Source organism: Saccopteryx bilineata, chromosome 6 (assembly GCF_036850765.1).
Source record: "Saccopteryx bilineata isolate mSacBil1 chromosome 6, mSacBil1_pri_phased_curated, whole genome shotgun sequence".
Taxonomy (NCBI): domain Eukaryota; kingdom Metazoa; phylum Chordata; class Mammalia; order Chiroptera; family Emballonuridae; genus Saccopteryx; species Saccopteryx bilineata.
In genome coordinates this window covers 17,531,039-17,548,897 of record NC_089495.1, presented here as the reverse complement: position 1 = coordinate 17,548,897, position 17,859 = coordinate 17,531,039, and the positions used below count along the sequence as shown (strand labels likewise).

Genomic DNA, 17,859 nt, shown 5'->3' with positions numbered 1-17,859 from the left:
CATGGTCGGGTCATGAAGGTGCTGAGGGCTCTGCTTTCCTTTTTCACTTTAAATTTCTGCTCTTCTCCAAGCCCCAAAACAAAAGTTGGGCACAATTTTGTTTATTATTCTGCACCAATCTGAACGGGACAGCTAGGTCTGCCTTCTTTGTTTGTTTTTGCTCTTCCTTGGGCTAAGTAGATTCATGTTTTGAGGCACCAGCTGCCTTTACAAAGTTTCCAGAATTCTCCAGCAGCTGTTTGTTTGCGGGATGTCCTTAGGAAAGATCCTCGTCTATTAGGATTCTGGATCAGAAATTTTGAAATAGTTTAACTTCCTGGTGGTACCCGTTTGATATGAAAGGAGAGGAAATATAACTGCTATTTCTGCAATGTTGTGACCTTGTCGTAGCCTCAATTGTGCCTTTAATTTTTACCTGTCTCTATATTTGCATTCATCTATCTGGAAGAAACTTTGGAGGAAGGTATTGTGCAGAGACTGTGATTTGGAGAAAAGATAAGTTTTGAATCAAATATAAATGAAATGTATATGGAAAAGTATTCTTGTTTTCCAGAAAAATAAAGGTATTAGGTTTGCACGTAAAAGGTTTGTTGTTGTTTACTAACTAAAGTGAACAGTTACCATTTCAGATTATCTTTTCTCTTGAATTATATGTTTGATATAGTTTTTGAGAAATTAATCTGTTAAACATAAATAAAAAATGAGAGAAAATCACTAACTCCACGATATTATGTCCATGTCTTGTCCATTTTACTGAATTATTTACCCTACAATATAATTTGAAAATACGTTGTTTTTTGTTTTTTGGGATTTTTTTTGTATTTTTCTGAAGCTGGAAATGGGGAGGCAGTCAGACAGACTCCCGCATGCACCCGACCGCATACGTTTTTTAACTTTAAAGTTGTAGAAATGTAATTGATGTTGAGTTTGCAGATTGCCATACCACAAGGTCTAGTTTAGAGCGCGTGCGCATGCACACTCACACTCACACACACACACACACACACACACACTTGACAAAGACCCAAGTTCTGTATGGTTTCATTCCTTTTTCCCTGTTGGTCCAAAAACAGAAAGAGCAGATGCCTCATAGAATACTAGCAGCTCATGCGAGGAAGGAGAATTTGGTTATAATCAGGATGAGCTAATTTGCTGAGGATTTGCTGGCGCGCCTGCCAACAGGCTTGCCCTCGCTTCTTTCCGTGAGATTTATTGGCAGGTCCTGTGATACTGACACAGAATTGTTTGAAAGTTCAGCCTTGACCTAGGGGAAGAACAGAAAGATTCATTTCTATGCCTCTAAATGCTACATCACACTTTTGAACCAAAGTAAAAATCCAGCCCTGGCCAGTTGGCTCAGTGGTAGAGTGTCGGCCTGGCATGCAGGAGTCCCAGGTTCGATTCCTGGCCAGGGAACACAGGAGAAGCGCCCATCTGCTTCTCCACCCCTCCCCCTCTCCTTCCTCTCTGTCTCTCTCTTCCCCTCCCGCAGCCAAGGCTCCATTGGAGCAAGGTTGGCCTGGGCGCTGAGGATGGCTCTATGGCCTCTGCCTCAGGCGTTAAAATGGCTCTGGTTGCAACAGAGCAATGCCCCAGATGGGCAGAGCATCGCCCCCTGGTGGGCATGCCAGGTGGATCCCAGTCGGGCACGTGCGGGAGTCTGTCTGACTGCCTCCCTGTTTCCAACTTCAGAAAAATACAAAAAAAAAAAAAAAAATCCAGGACTGACGTGTGACTGTAATCTGCAGATTTTGAAAGATCCCTGTGATGAGTTGAAGGAAGTCTGCTCTATGATGTTGTCATATCATCAGGGCGAAAATCCACATGGCCTAAAATTCTGTACTGTGACATTCACAGCCTGGATTGAAGAAGATTGAGAGGAGGTGCTTCCAAGTTGCTAAGGAAGGGATTTAGCTTTTTGGCAAGAATTCATAGGGGCCCTATTAAGGGGTTAGGTTTCTTGAAACTGTTTCCTGAAGGTTAGGGGCTGAGGAAGATCCACGGATATCATGCGGCTCGTGGGAATCTTCATTGCAGAGACTCCGCTGCAGAGGGTGTCTCAGACCCCTTCCAGCCTTCCCCTGGTTACACGATGAGTACCTGAAGATTTTTCTCCTCTATGGAGAGGCTTCTTTCTGTCTTAGCAATTAGCAAAATACCTGTTCACTGAAGAAACATCCATATCTGTTTCTGGTATTACCAGAATCACTTGTGACCTCCTAGGAACGTAGAGTAGAGTTTTATATTCTAAGGCAAAGGCCGTGGGTATGTTATGTAGTCCTCTACCTGTATGTCGGTTTGATATTAAATACCAATCCAAGAGCTGACGGTGCTCTTGGAAAAATGAAGTCTGTGCTCTCCACACCAACAGAATTATCTTAAAAACCCCTGTACTTTCTGCCTACATAGTTATTTGTTGATGGATAGTATATCAGAGCCCAGGCAGGGACAGTGGACAAAGACCTGAGTCAAAGGATAAGTATGAGTAAAAATTTCTTCAGCAATGAAAGAACCTTGTAGAAATGAGAATAAGGTTATTATAACCATTTCTCCTAAGGAGTAAAGAGCCTGACGAGGCAGTGGTGCAGTGGATTGAGCGTCAACTTGGAACACTGAGGTTCCAGGTTCAAAACCCCAAGCCGGCTTGAGCGCCGGGTCACTGGCTTGAGCGCCGGGTCACTGGCTTGAGCATGGGACATCGAAATGATCCTGTGATCGCTAGATTGAGTCCAAAGGTCGCTGGCTTGAGCCCAGGGTTGCTGGCTTGAGCGAGGGGTCACTGGCTTGCCTGGAGCCTCTTGGTCAAGGCATGCATGAGAAGCAATTCATGAATAAAAAAGTGCCACAGCTACAAGTTCATGCTTCTTATCTCCTTTTTGTGCTCCAACAGCAGTCTCTTGACACATAATTATTAATATAATGCAAGGACAGATTTATTTGTACACATAACAGCGAAGGGAAGTAGTCTTCTGTCAAATGGAGAAGATTCAGATTCTTAAGTGGCTGATTTGGGGGAATGGAAAGGCTTGCTTTCTTGTCCTCAGATGTTAGGACTTTTTGCCTGACACTTCTGCAGGCTTTTTAAATACGTCTTCCTCCTGGGCCTGCTTTGCTACTCCCTTAGGATATTTTTTTTTTCTTTTCTTTTCATTTTTTCATTTTTCTGAAGCTGGAAACGGGGAGAGACAGTCAGACAGACTCCCACATGCGCCCGACCGGGATCCACCCGGCACGCCCACCAGGGGCGACGCTCTGCCCACCAGGGGGCGATGCTCTGCCCATCCTGGGCGTCGCCATATTGCGACCAGAGCCACTCTAGCGCCTGAGGCAGAGGCCACAGAGCCATCCCCAGCGCCCGGGCCATCTCTGCTCCAATGGAGCCTTGGCTGCGGGAGGGGAAGAGAGAGACAGAGAGGAAAGCGCGGCGGAGGGGTGGAGAAGCAAATGGGCGCTTCTCCTGTGTGCCCTGGCCGGGAATCGAACCCGGGTCCTCCGCACGCTAGGCCGACGCTCTACCGCTGAGCCAACCGGCCAGGGCTCCCTTAGGATATTTAATATAATCTGGTGTCCCAGATAGCCTGTGTTCCTGTGCTGTTGATCCAGGCGCGTTCCCATGAAGCATAAGGGGTCAGTTTCGTTGCTGGCAGAAGCCACACACTTCATGTCTTCCAGGAGCTTGGTTGCCTTGTCCTCCCCACTCCAGAGAAGCCTCCAGAGCTGGGACACCAGTTCCCCAGCTATCGGTGTCAGGCCTGTGCGTCGCTGGGAGGAAGAGTCTGTTTTCATTGACTGAACAGTGCATGATACACCTGCTAGGACTTCGTAAATGTTTGTTTAACAATGATTCATCAAATTGAAGCAGTCGGTTTTACATTGCTCTTCCCCCATGCCATTATATTGCTAGAAAATTGATTTTGTGTCGTAGCTCCTGCAATCAGTATTTTATCAGCTGTGCAGAGCTGAGAATGTTTGCAGAGAACCCTGTGTAACCTGTCGGTACTAAGAGGAGTTCCTGACGTGGTTTGCCGTTACACAAAAGCCAACAGGTGCTGGACAAATGGCAGCTTTATCTTACTTTCTGAAGGCAACATGGAAAAATGGCACCTAAAATACTTTCCGGAAGCCATGGGCTCTTATCTGGTTAAAGCTATACGTTTCTATAAAGGGCAGTTCTGTCTGAGTAATCTAGAATGAATTAAATTCACTTTGATATTGATGAGATCAGGGCCACTTACTCATTTTAGGTAACTGTTAACAATCAAAATTTTCACTATTTTTAACATTTTCAAAGGTTTGTGTATAGAGTGGCTTGTTTATTCCCTTTTATTTCTATGCTGGTTTTCTAAAGAGAAATTTCACAGGGAATGTCATGACCATAGTAATAGAAAAAAGGATTAAGCAAAAAAACCCACAATCATAGGGGGAGGGGGAGGGGCACAAAGAAAACTAGATAGAAGATGACGGAGGACAATCTGACTTTGGGTGATGGGTATGCAACATAATTGAATGACAAGATAACCTGGACATGTTTTCTTTGAATATATGTACCCTGATTTATTGATGTCATCCCATTAAAATCAATAAAAATGTATTTATTTAAAAAACCCCACAATCATATCACACTCCAAAATGTCTCATTAACTTTTCTTGCTTTATTTCAATCCCTTCTTTTAAATATGTAATAGAGAATTTGCCTTTTTTATAAAAATTGAGGTTAAGCACTTTATCAGCAGTGTTTTGTTTAGTTAAATGGTGACGAACACATGTGCCTCATTTTGTATATCAGTTCTTTTCTAAAGTTGTATCTGGCAGGTCCCGTTTTCACATGATCTCAAATCGTTACTAAATTCACTGAGTCTTCACTTCTGATTTGGGGCCCGAGTTCTCAAAACTAGTTGGCAGTGATCCCTAAATCTTGTTCTTTGCATTTTCTGTTGGTATAAAACCATTTAAATATCAGGGAAGTTTACTAAATATCAGTATTTAGTAAATACCCTCAACTCCCCCCCCCACACACACACACACCTCAGCTGACCTCTGTATAACTTCATGTTTTCACTTCTTTTTTTATTTTTTGTATTTTTCTGAAGTGAGAAGGAGGGAGGCAGAGAGACAGACTCCTACATGCACCTGATCAGGATCCACCCGGCACGCCCACCAGGGGGCGATGCTCTGTCCATCTGGGGCGTTGCTCTGCTGCAACGGAAGCCATTCTAGCACCTAAGGCGGAGGCCATGGAGCCGTCCTCAGTGCCCGAGCCAACTTTTTGCTCCAATGGAGCCTTGGCTGCGGGAGGGAAAGAGAGAAATAGAGAGGAAGGAGAGGGGGAGGGGTGGAGAAGCAGGCAGGCGCTTCTCCTGTGTGCTCTGGTCAGGAATCGAATCTGGGACTTCCACATGCCGGGCCGAGGCTCTACCACTGAGTCAACCGGCCAGAGCCTGTTTTCACTTCTTCTTTTTTAAGCAGAACACTTCCCTACCTTATTTTCCAGATGTATTTATATTATAAGAGAAATAGCTAGTTAGGGTTAGTTAGGGGCAGAAACTAATGCACATTTGATTTCTAGAAATATCGATACATTTTGACTTTGGAAGCCAGAAAATGGGCAGAATTGGACATGTCATTCTTCTGTATATCCAAATTTTCCCCCAAGTATTTGTCAAGTGCCCTGCTTGGCACCCTGTGAGGGCGTGTGGCAGATCCTGATGTGCGGAACTGTATTGTTGCTGTAAGGAACTTCTCACACTTGCTGTCTACTTCACTCATTCCATTTAAAGAGAACACATCGTACATTGCATGGACTTTAGGTTTTTTTATTTAGAAACCTCAAGTGACTACAAATAAGCATATGTATTTTACTATAGATTCATACTTTAAAGCTTAGCAGAACAGCGTTTTTAGTTAGAAAAAGCCAAGCATGATTTGGGGGGGATTTTCTTTTTTATTCTAAAAGGTTCAAATAGTTTCATGATAAAAAATAAAACAGAATGAAATGAACACAGAGAAACTCACACAATTGGCTAAAGCTGTACACCACCTAACGAGGGCATATTTGGCTGCTGTTAGAATACCTAGATGGCAGGCCCCCTAAAGCTAGACACCGTGCCTGTGTGCCACACCACTGTAGACATTCTTAGCACAAAAAGATGAGGCCATTCATCCTCTTGCTTGTGAATTTGCAGGTTGGCTAATGACTCTGGTGTGCTCTAGGCTACACCTCTAGCAACGAGTGAAAAAACAAAACTGCAGGTGCCATAATGGTGCTGAGAAGCCTGGTCGCCCATTGGAGAGATGGAGGTTCCAGATCAGCCTCTAACTTCCTCCCTTCTTTCTCCCCGCCCCTCCTCCCCAGGTTGACCTGTGCACGATGATTCCCTGCAGAGCAGCGCTGTCTTTTGCCCGATGTCTGATCCGGAGAAAGATGGTCGCTCTGGACTCTCTGGAAGATTCCAAATTAAGCCGTTGCTTATCCACCGTGGACCTCATTGCCCTTGGGGTCGGAAGCACTCTGGGTGCGGGGGTTTATGTCCTCGCCGGGGAGGTCGCCAAAGCGGATTCGGGGCCCAGCATTGTCCTGTCCTTCCTCATCGCCGCCCTGGCTTCCGTGATGGCCGGCCTGTGCTATGCTGAATTCGGGGCCCGAGTTCCCAAGACCGGGTCCGCGTATTTGTACACATATGTTACTGTTGGAGAGCTGTGGGCCTTCATCACTGGCTGGAATCTCATTCTGTCCTATGTGATAGGTAGGTTTCCGACCCAGTTGAATTGTGTGGGAGGGTAGCAGTAGCCCTCCCGAGTCCCAGGCCTGAGGGTTCTCTTGGAGGTTTGCGTTCATTGATGACTGTGTGATCGCAAGTGGATCACGTGACCCCCGAGAGTCTCCTTTTTCTCATCTCTGAAATGTCTCTCCTTCTTTCTGGAAGACGAGGCGATGCTGTTTCATCTTTGAATATGCCTCTTAGTGGATTTAAAAACCTCTTTTTTTTAAAAAATTATTTATATACATACAATATATAGTTCTTTAATGCAAATAAAGTTACCTGCTCCCACAGGTGATGGATTCGAGCACTTGATTTCTGTCGTTGTAGAATGATAAAATCATGAAGATAATTTTACATGGGATTAAAGTGTTTAGTTCTGTCTGAGCTAACCCAGGTTGATCCGAGACTAGAATAGCAATTGATGTTCATTTTCTACCAGTGACCTTGTCTTCTGTGAATGTTCTGTGTTTTTGGAAAGGTACGTCGAGCGTCGCAAGAGCATGGAGTGGCACCTTTGATGAGCTTCTTAATAAACAGATTGGTCAGTTTTCCAGGACATACTTCAATATAAATTATACTGGCCTCGCAGAGTATCCTGACTTCTTCGCTGTGTGTCTCATATTACTTCTAGCAGGTAAGAGAACCAGGCATACCTCTCCCTACAATAAGCCAGACTGATAGGCTACGCTGAAATTGAGGCCCAAGTTCCCGAGACAAGGCAGCATATTGATATACTTAGATTATGTGTTATTGGAGACCTGTGGGCCTGACTAGAATCACATTGTATGTTATGTGGTAGGTGTGCTTCAAAAATAAGTCTACATTGTGGGGAATGGAAGAAATAACACTTTGGGGTTAATGGCACCTGAATGCACTAAGTAATAGGACGAGGCATCTCGATTTTAAAATACTAACTGGAGAGCTGCAGAAGTGGTGATGAAGTGTCATTAAGGAGGAATGTATAATTTTGGGCATTATTCTATCTTGTTAGATACGACTGAAGATATTTGCAAGCATACGATCTCTAAAAGAAATTCTGTCTTTCTGTTCATACCTTGATGTAATGTAGACATCTGGTTGGAAGGAAGCATATTCTAACCACCTGTTATCTTAATGTAAACGTTAGATAGACACACATTTGGTGCCAGAATATTTTCATTTTCACCAGTCCTGGGGCGTGGTGGTTTGGAAGGAGCCCAGGAAGAGCCGGGGAGGCCGGGCTATTCCTGCGGCTCTGCCACGCCCTGGCTTCGGAACATGGAGGGACTTTGTTTTTCCCTGACTCGGTTTGCTCACCCACAGATCTCAGCATCTCCCTTGTCCGGCTGCCTGCTCGGTACCCAGTAAGCACTTAGGCGGGAGGCCATTGGATTTTGTAGGCATAGCTGATCCGCCGTGTCCCCTTCTATTTGTTTTTAACGATTTGAAGATTTTTTATTTTGATTGTCCTCTCTCCCTGTGCTCCTGCTTCAATCGTCAAGGACTGCACTGAGAACAAAGCCCAAGTGCGTTTCCTCCTCCTACGCGGTGTACCCTAGGTACTCTGCCCCTCGCTTTCCGGGCGGCCTTATCTCCAGCTACTGTCTCCCTTGGTTATAAAGATGTGATCAGAAAACCTTTCTACAATGAATGTTTACTCATAAAATGATAGAGTTTTTAAAAGAGCTTTATCCTTTAAAAAGTTCATCATTAATTAAATGTTTTGGAAAACGATAGGGTTAGGGACATGAACAGAATTTATAGATCTGAAATATTAGCCATTTTGCTCTAATAGCAAGAAAAATCACATGAATTGTTTTTCAACGGGTGATAGATTTGTTTTGATTTGGTTTCTAAACAGCCTAGCTAACTTAAATTAGTTAGATCACATTTTATTTAGGGATGGTGTCGATGAACTTAAAATGTGCCGCTTTGATCCCTAAGCGGTGAGAAGCCTGTCGCTGTGACACAGAATCGCTAACCTCCATGGAGAGGCTCAAGCTTGTTCCTGTATCGTTTGTCTCGTGTCGATTGACCATCATGTCTTTACTTTAAATACAGGCTGAGCTTCCATGCTAATGTGTTTCTCAGATTCTGTGAAGACTAAAATCTCCTATTATAAATCTTTATTCATAGTGTGATACCAAGGGTCCTGGCAGCTGAAGCTGTTGTTTCCTAAAGGCCCGAGGGAAGTGTATGTACAGTGTTTGGATGAGGTATTCCTCGGTCTCTAAGCTGCGGGCTGGAGATGGGGAGGTCTCTAAGCTACGGGCTGGAGATGGGGACCTCAGAATGGAGAGTGCACGTGGGGTATTGGGAAGCTCTTCTAGAACTTGACAGCGGCTTTGTTACTTTCCAACGTGTATAGTGGTTTAGGGTATAGTGTATATTTTCGAAGCATATGTTGGTTCCTAACCTGACAGGTAGGTACAGAGTCATCGTCGTACTAAATATACAGTTTTCCTTTATGTTGTTAATATGCTTATCGTACTGTCAATACTGGAAATTATAAGGGGGGGAGGATGAAATCCAGCTCCCCTCCTCTCTCTTGTGGAGTGGTGCTTACCTGATCACAGGTGTATGCATAGAAAGAAGCAAGCAGACACTCGGCGTAGTTCTTCGCACCACAGTCATTTCCCCTAAAGGAGAAAGTCAACTTTATTTAGTCCGTAATTCATATCTCAGACAAGATGGATTAAAGCTATAAATATCATAAATACAATCATAACAGTACTAGAAGAACACAAAGGTGGATGCTGTGGAGGTTAGTATTAGGGAAAATCTTTCTAAAGATAGAAACCAAAAGGGAAAATTTATATTCTAAAATGTTCTTGTATATAATGAACATTAATATTAAAAGCAAGTGATAAACTGGGAAAAGATAGGTAATACAGGATAGATAGAGAGCTTATAACATTATTATAATATAAATACATCTTATACATCAGTATGAACAAGAATAGCCTAACAGAAAAAAAGATGGGCCATTTAAAGTGGGCCAAACATTATGTAAAATACTTTGATAATATGAACAAAAGCCTTGTATAAAAGTGCAGAGCCTTGATACAGTATGAACTTAGAGAAGACTATTGTAAAGAAATAATTAAAATGTAAAACAGTATTTTTAAAAAGACGATTATGTCAGTACTGTTTATAGTTGTAAAAAATTCAAGTGACCTGACTCTAAGGAAGACGTCAGTGTAGTGTCTCCACGCAGCAGAAGAATACGTGGCCATAAAAAATGAGGTTAGATATTTGTTGGCAATGAAATGTGTGTGCATATGCAAAACTCTGGTTAGAAGATTACACTTGATTTTATTTCTTTACATGTTAAAAAAGGATTATCTTTGAATTATTTATTTTTTTATTTTAATTTTTAATTTTTTTTATTTTTTTAGATTTTATTTATTCATTTTTATTAGATAGAGAAGGGGGAGAAAGAGAGAGGGAGAGATAGAGAGAGAACAGGGGAGGAACAGGAAGCATCAACTCCCATATGTGCCTTGACCAGGCAAGCCCAGGGTTTTGAACCTGCGACCTCAGCATTCCAGGTAGACGCTTTATCCACTGCACCACCATCTTTGAATTATTTAAATAGGAAATGGATTACTTTTACAACCAGAATATAAAATAAAACTATTAAAATGAGAATTGATTTAACTAATTATCTTTTTGTCATGACAGTTGAAGAATTATCTTGTTTATGGATATAGTATATAGACATATGATTGAGCTTTGACTTTCCAAATTTTGCAGCCATTAACCTTGAAATGGCTTTAGAACAGCTTTATCTCTACCTACCCATCGGCAGTAACAGCCAAGGCTACTAGATTTATCTCTCTCTTGGATACTGCGGTATTTCCTGGCTGTGAGCACAGTCTGCCTTCTGAAATCTGGTTGGTTTTATTGAGAAGAATACAACCAGTTAGGCAAGTGAATAAGAACTCAGGATAGAAAGGGTTCAGTGTGACTTAAATATATGAATATGGATGAAATAATGCCCTAAAACTTGTGACTGCCTCAAGATGCCCTTGCCTTTCCTAAAAAGCTTATAATGCCTTTCTTTTTCCCATAGGTCTTTTATCTTTTGGAGTAAAAGAGTCTGCTTGGGTGAATAAAGTCTTCACAGCTGTTAATATCCTGGTCCTTCTCTTTGTCATGATTGCTGGGTTTGTGAAAGGAAACGTGGCAAACTGGAAGATCAGCGAAGAGTTTCTCAAAAATGTATCAGCAAGTGCCAGGTGACATATCTGGTCCCCTTCATTCTTCTTCTTTTTTTTTTAAATTTACTCACTTGTGTCTTCTGTTACATTTTCCTCGAGAACATGGTTCTCGGGCTTTTTGCTCTGGACTTTCTGAGCGTCTGTTCTATTCCTGGACTCTTCCTGGCTTCCCCCTAAACATAAATTCCAGGTCTGCTCACTATGGAGCAGCTGTTGGAAGTCACCTTGTTGCTGGTTCTCAGCCTCGGGCTCTGCTCCAGGTTTAGGGGAAGAAAACGGGACATTCTAACCCTCAAAAGAATGCTATCTTTTCTTCCAAAGATTTGCCACCGACACAACAGTGAGGATTTATTTTTGAGTCATACATCCTTCTTTTCTGCCTTTAGGACCACCACTCAGTTTTATTACATTTTTTTTCCAGCCTTGTAGTAATTTTCAGGCCTTGTTTATTGGAGAGGTTTTTTTTGTGTGTGTGGTTTTTTGTGGGTTGTTTTTTTTTTGTTTTTTTTTTTTTTTGTATTTTTCTGAAGTGAGAAGAGGGGAGGCAGAGAGACAGACTCCAGCATGTGTCTGACCGTGACCCACCCAGCATGCCCACTAGGGGGTGATGCTCTGCCCCTCTGGGGTGTTGTTCCATTGCAACGGAGCTGTTCTAGCGCCTGAGGCAGAGGCCATGGAGCCATGGAGCACCCGGGCCAACTTTGCTCCAATGGAGCCTTGGCTGCGGGAGGGGAAGAGAGAGACAGAGAGGAAGGAGAGGGGGAGGGGTGGAGAAGCAGATGGGTGCTTCTCCTGTGTGCCCTGGTCGGGAATCGAACCCAGGACTCCTGCATGCCAGACCGACGCTCTACCACTGAGCCAACCAGCCAGAGCTTGGAGAAGATTATTGTTTGCACAAGCAGACTTGCCCTTGCACTTGACTTTAAACTTGATAATCTCAAAAATTAAATTAATAATATACAAAAGGTTTCATCCTAAGATTTATTTACTCATAATACTTGTATGTGTATATAAGATTACAAAAATATCTGTGATATGGAGTGAGACATATCTTTAAGTTTTTCTTTACACGAGTTGTTTGTAGTCATACTGATGAGGCAAAAAATTAGCATCCTCTGGTTTTATACAGTTTTTAACATGTAATAAAATATTGAATTTTAGTATCATTAATCAAGCCAAGAGAATTTTATTTCACCTTTTCAGATGTCTTGGCAATAAATTTTTAAGCATGCAGTTTGCCCAGCTGTCTGCAGGAAGCGAGAGTTTCTTGTCTTTATTTCTGATCGTGACCCACAGATCATTCTCTGCTGTCAGAGTCCTGCCTGGCTGGGGGTCCAGGCAGAGTGTGTCTGAAGTCCAGCCTGACTGGGTCCGGGGTCCAGGCAGAGTGTGTCTGAAGTCCAGCCAGACTGGGTCCGGGGTCCAGGCAGAGTGTGTCTGAAGTCCAGCCAGACTGGGTCTGGGGTCCAGGCAGAGTGTGTCTGAAGTCCAGCCTGACTGGGTCTGGGGTCCAGGCAGAGTGTGTCTGAAGTCCAGCCAGACTGGGTCCGGGGTCCAGGCAGAGTGTGTCTGAAGTCCAGCCAGACTGGGTCTGGGGTCCAGGCAGAGTGTGTCTGAAGTCCAGCCAGACTGGGTCCGGGATCCAGGCAGAGGGTGTCTGAAGTCCAGCCTGACTGGGTCTGGGGTCCAGGCAGAGGGTGTCTGAAGTCCAGCCTGACTGGGTCTGGGGTCCAGGCAGAGGGTGTCTGAAGTCCAGCCAGAGTGGGTCTGGGTCCAGCCAGACTGGGTCCGGGGTCCAGGCAGAGTGGGTCTGGGTCCAGCCTGACTGGGTCCGGGTCCAGGCAGAGTGGGTCTGGGGCCCAGACAGAGTGGGTCCGGGTCCAGCCAGACTGGGTCTGGGGTCCAGGCAGACTGGGTCTGAAGTCCAGCCTGACTGGGTCCGAGGTCCAGACAGAGTGGGTCCAGGTCCAGCCAGACTGGGTCTGAAGTCCAGCCTGACTGGGTCCGGGGCCCAGATAGAGTGGGTCTGGGGCCCAGCCAGAGTGTGTCTGGCCTCCCGCTCCTGCTGTCAGCCAGCCTCCGAGATCAGCGGCAGGCTCCCGAGAGGGTGCCATTGTTGCACATACCCTTGTAATCTCTAGGACAGAGAGAGAGAATCGGGGTTACCTTTACTTTTGTGTACGTCAGCTTCGAGCAGCTGGTGAGCACGGTGGCCTTCTGAGGGTGGAGTTTCAGACACCTCACCAGAAGGAGCAGTGTTCTGTGGTAATGATTTCCTGACATTTGTTCTCTTCCTTAGAGAGCCACCTTCTGAAAATGGAACAAGTCTCTATGGGGCTGGTGGCTTCATGCCTTACGGCTTTACGGGAACTTTGGCTGGGGCTGCAACCTGCTTTTATGCCTTTGTGGGATTTGACTGCATTGCAACAACTGGTAAGAGCAATGTCCTGGTCCTGGGTAGGAGGGGACGGTGCTCTTTGTACCGTATTGGTCCCCATGTGTGGCCGCAGAGGGTCAAGGAGAGAAAGGGATTTGGACCTGATTCCAGACCCAGTGCGACACCTGCTGTATATGATAAAAAAGACACAGTGAAACTCTCTTGAGTCTTCTTGGTTTCCATGTTAATAAAATTGGGACCATGGGACATATCCCGCAGATGTTACAGAAGTTACTGAAGAGATATATTTACATGTGGCAAAATACTTTGAGAGAACACCTCTGAAAAGTACTTTGCAAGCTGTCAAATGCTTTACAATGTTAGTCCTAATTACTGTCCTCAACTTTCTATCTAGACGTGCTATCACAATGAGTAACAGATGACCATGCTCCTAAATTATCTCTTCCTCATTAGAGCAATATATTGTGGTAATTCTTTTCTCTTGATTTTATGCAAGAAGGTAGTCATGCCAGAATCACTCTCTAAGTGTCTAATCTGGGTTCATGCTTTTTGCATGGCCTTATAATTGATCATGATTTGGATGCTTCAAATGCCAAATCTTATTAGGAGGATGCAGAGGTTTTCTTTGAAACTTGAGTTTAATATAAATAGATGGATCAGATAGATAGAAGTTTATCTGAAGCCTGCATTTTTAAGGACCTACAGAATGCCATGATAATCACTTAATCTCTGTGAATAAATCATTTTCAAAATGGATTAAGACTGCTTTTCTACCGCTAGGCATTCAGTAGTGCTGGTATACCATACTTTTTCTTTCTGAAATTGGGTTTTTATGTAATAGTGAAGTACCCACAGGAAGAGAGAAAATGTCATGTAGAATAGATGGATTGAGCTAAGAAAACAGAAGGGACAAAAGAAGAATAGAATTCCTATGGAGAAAGAGGAAAATTCATGTTTCACCGATTAATATCTTATTCAGCATGCGAACCTTTTCTGTTTCCTTAGGTGAAGAAGTCCGGAATCCTCAGAAAGCTATTCCTATTGGAATCGTGACTTCTTTGCTTGTTTGCTTCATGGCCTATTTTGGGGTCTCTGCAGCTTTAACCCTTATGATGCCATACTACCTCCTTGACGAAAGGAGTCCCCTTCCTGTGGCATTCGAATATGTCGGATGGGGTCCCGCCAAATACGTCGTGGCCGCGGGCTCTCTCTGTGCTCTGTCAGCAAGGTACATGGCTTCGTCCCTGGGTGCGGGCCGTGCGGGTTACTGCCAAGGGCAGTCGATATCTAAACAATTTTTTTGTGTGTATTTTCAAAGCAATCCTAATATAAGAAACATATTATGCAGCTATGTGTGCTCTGAATAGTGTGCCCAGAACTGCTGTCTTAATCTTAAGTGATAAAGTATTTCCCACCCATCAGTCACAAGTCAGTTTTTCAAGATCATGATGGTCCATTAAAGCTTCCAAAGCAGAAATACATACAGTATTAAGACAGGCATCCACACACACATATATGTCACGTGTGTTCACATATGTATGCACAATCAAACATTAGGATGCTTATGCTAGTATGTTTCCCTGCTGGCTCCAGTGTCACTGGTAGTGCTTCGGACAGTTGAGACCCTAGATGCAGACCTGACATTTTCTGTTGTCTTTTAGTAATACCAAGTCTGCATACGTGGGAGCTCTATGCTGTGGCACTGGACACTGTAATGTGCTTTTAATTGGGAAACAGGCTTTTGCATTTAGCATTGATCAGAGTGAACTTGGTCTAGAAATAAAATTACCCTTCTCAAATGAATGGTGGAAGTTTATATAATATTTATGTGAAAAGGAAAGGGTGGATGAATCTCAAGGGTTTACATTTCCAGTAGCTGCCTGTTTTAGCGCTTGAAATTCATTTCTCGGGTTTCCTGAGCTGTGTGTATCTTAAATTAACATGTGATCATAAGCTATTTCATTCTGGTTTTATACTGTGCTATACAGTAGAGCGTTGTGACAAAGAGAAAGAAAATGAATCTCTTTACCTGATTACTAATTATTTTAAAGGAAAAATAATTTTCTGTAAGTAGTATATTGGAAAAAGAAGTACATTTATATAATTTGTCAGCCTGGCTTTCTCCCTGTCAAAATCCAGTTCATTTTCTATTCAAGATAATATGAAGTAGCAATGAGGAGCCACTCCCACTGGCTTCTCAGCCATCTGCTAATGACAAGGTTTATTCTGAATAGTTTCAAAAATCTGAACTGTGACAATACCTTGCCACCAGTCTTAGAAGAGACAGACACAGATTCTTCTGTCACCGATCTCTACCCAGCTTTATTACAAGCTAAAGAAAAGGATTTTTAAAAAAAATAAAATATTTTACCTATTTTCTCCTAAATGGTTAATTTTCACAACTAAGTCATACATGGAATGATGCAACCAGTAAACATACAAGTTTTTCAAAATATCTAAAGTTTTCTTAAGCTTTTAATTAGGGCTACATCTAAGTATTAATTTTACAATGAGTTGGGGTTTTTTTTTAACTTTTTATTTTTTAATTGAATTTACTGGGGTGACACTGGTTAACAAAATGACTCAGGTTTCAGGTGCCCAGCGCTACCACCCATCTCTGTGCACCGTGCTGTGTGCTCCCCACCCCGAGTCAAGTCCCCTCCCATCTCTGTGCACCGTGCTGTGTGCTCCCCACCCCATCAAGTCCCCACACATCTCTGTGCACCGTGCTGTGTGCTCCCCACCCTGTCAAGTCCCCACACATCTCTGTGCACCGTGCTGTGTGCTCCCCTCCCCGTCAAGTCCCCACACATCTCTGTGCACCGTGCTGTGTGCTCCCCACCCCGTCAAGTCCCCACACATCTCTGTGCACCGTGCTGTGTGCTCCCCACCCTGTCAAGTCCCCACACATCTCTGTGCACCGTGCTGTGTGCTCCCCACCCCATCAAGTCCCCACACATCTCTGTGCACCGTGCTGTGTGCTCCCCACCCTGTCAAGTCCCCACACATCTCTGTGCACCGTGCTGTGTGCTCCCCTCCCCGTCAAGTCCCCACACATCTCTGTGCACCGTGCTGTGTGCTCCCCACCCCGTCAAGTCCCCACACATCTCTGTGCACCGTGCTGTGTGCTCCCCACCCCGTCAAGTCCCCACACATCTCTGTGCACCGTGCTGTGTGCTCCCCTCCCCGTCAAGTCCCCACACATCTCTGTGCACCGTGCTGTGTGCTCCCCACCCCGTCAAGTCCCCTCCCATCTCTGTGCACCGTGCTGTGTGCTCCCCACCCCGTCAAGTCCCCTCCCATCTCTGTGCACCGTGCTGTGTGCTCCCCTCCCCGTCAAGTCCCCTCCCATCTCTGTGCACCGTGCTGTGTGCTCCCCTCCCCGTCAAGTCCCCTCCACCACCGTCTACCCCCCACTCTCCTCCACCTCCCCGCCCCAGCAATGTGAGGTTCCAGGTGCACAGCGCTACCACACATCTCTGTGCACCGTGCTGTGTGCTCCCCACCCCATCAAGTCCCCTCCCATCTCTGTGCACCGTGCTGTGTGCTCCCCACCCCGTCAAGTCCCCACACATCTCTGTGCACCGTGCTGTGTGCTCCCCTCCCTGTCAAGTCCCCACACATCTCTGTGCACCGTGCTGTGTGCTCCCCACCCCGTCAAGTCCCCACACATCTCTGTGCACCGTGCTGTGTGCTCCCCTCCCCGTCAAGTCCCCACACATCTCTGTGCACCGTGCTGTGTGCTCCCCACCCTGTCAAGTCCCCTCCACCACCGTCTACCCCCCACCCCACTCTCCTCCACCTCCCCGCCCCAGCAGTGTGAGGTTCCAGGTGCACAGCGCTACCACACATCTCTGTGCACCGTGCTGTGTGCTCCCCTCCCCGTCAAGTCCCCTCCCATCTCTGTGCACCGTGCTGTGTGCTCCCCACCCGGTCAAGTCCCCTCCACCACCATCTACCCCCCCACTCTCCTCCACCTCCCCGCCCCAGCAGTGTGAGGTTCCAGGTGCACAGCGCTACCACACATCTCTGTGCACCGTGCTGTGTGCTCCCCTCCCCGTCAAGTGCCCTCCACCACCATCTACCCCCCCCACTCTCCTCCACTTCCCCGCCCCAGCAGTGTGAGGTTTTTTAAAATTCTTTATATTTTGATTATTTTGTGATGCTGGGAATTATTACTAATTTGATCAAAGATCAGGCTATATGAGGAGCAATAATGCTACACTAAATATGAACAATATGTAATTATTAAATAAAGGGACTATTCTATGAAATCAAATTACTTAATCTCTTTTTAAATTACTTATCAATTTAGGAATTTTATTTTCTGAGTATTGCCACTCAAAATGTCTTAATAATATGATTTCTTTTTGTTTGTTTGTTTTTGGTTAAGTCTTAATTACTTAGTTTTAATTCAGTAATAATCATGGGCATGCAGAAATTACTTGCATTATTGATCATTTTACTGAGCAGATACCTATAACAGAATAATACGGAG

The 17,859-nt window shown here is 44.7% G+C and overlaps 1 protein-coding gene across 2 annotated transcripts in view; it reads left to right on the top strand.

The window, feature by feature from the left end:
- SLC7A2 (solute carrier family 7 member 2) overlaps positions 1-17,859 on the top strand; it is a 63,599-nt gene that overhangs the window by 29,897 nt on the left and 15,843 nt on the right. For both annotated transcript variants that reach the window (XM_066236051.1, XM_066236050.1), the window contains exons 2-6: positions 6,353-6,743; positions 7,240-7,395; positions 10,816-10,981; positions 13,263-13,396; positions 14,367-14,589. In XM_066236051.1, coding sequence (XP_066092148.1) covers positions 6,368-6,743; positions 7,240-7,395; positions 10,816-10,981; positions 13,263-13,396; positions 14,367-14,589 — 1,055 coding nt within the window. In that variant the 5' untranslated portion in view covers positions 6,353-6,367. The remainder of the gene's footprint in view (positions 1-6,352; positions 6,744-7,239; positions 7,396-10,815; positions 10,982-13,262; positions 13,397-14,366; positions 14,590-17,859) is intronic.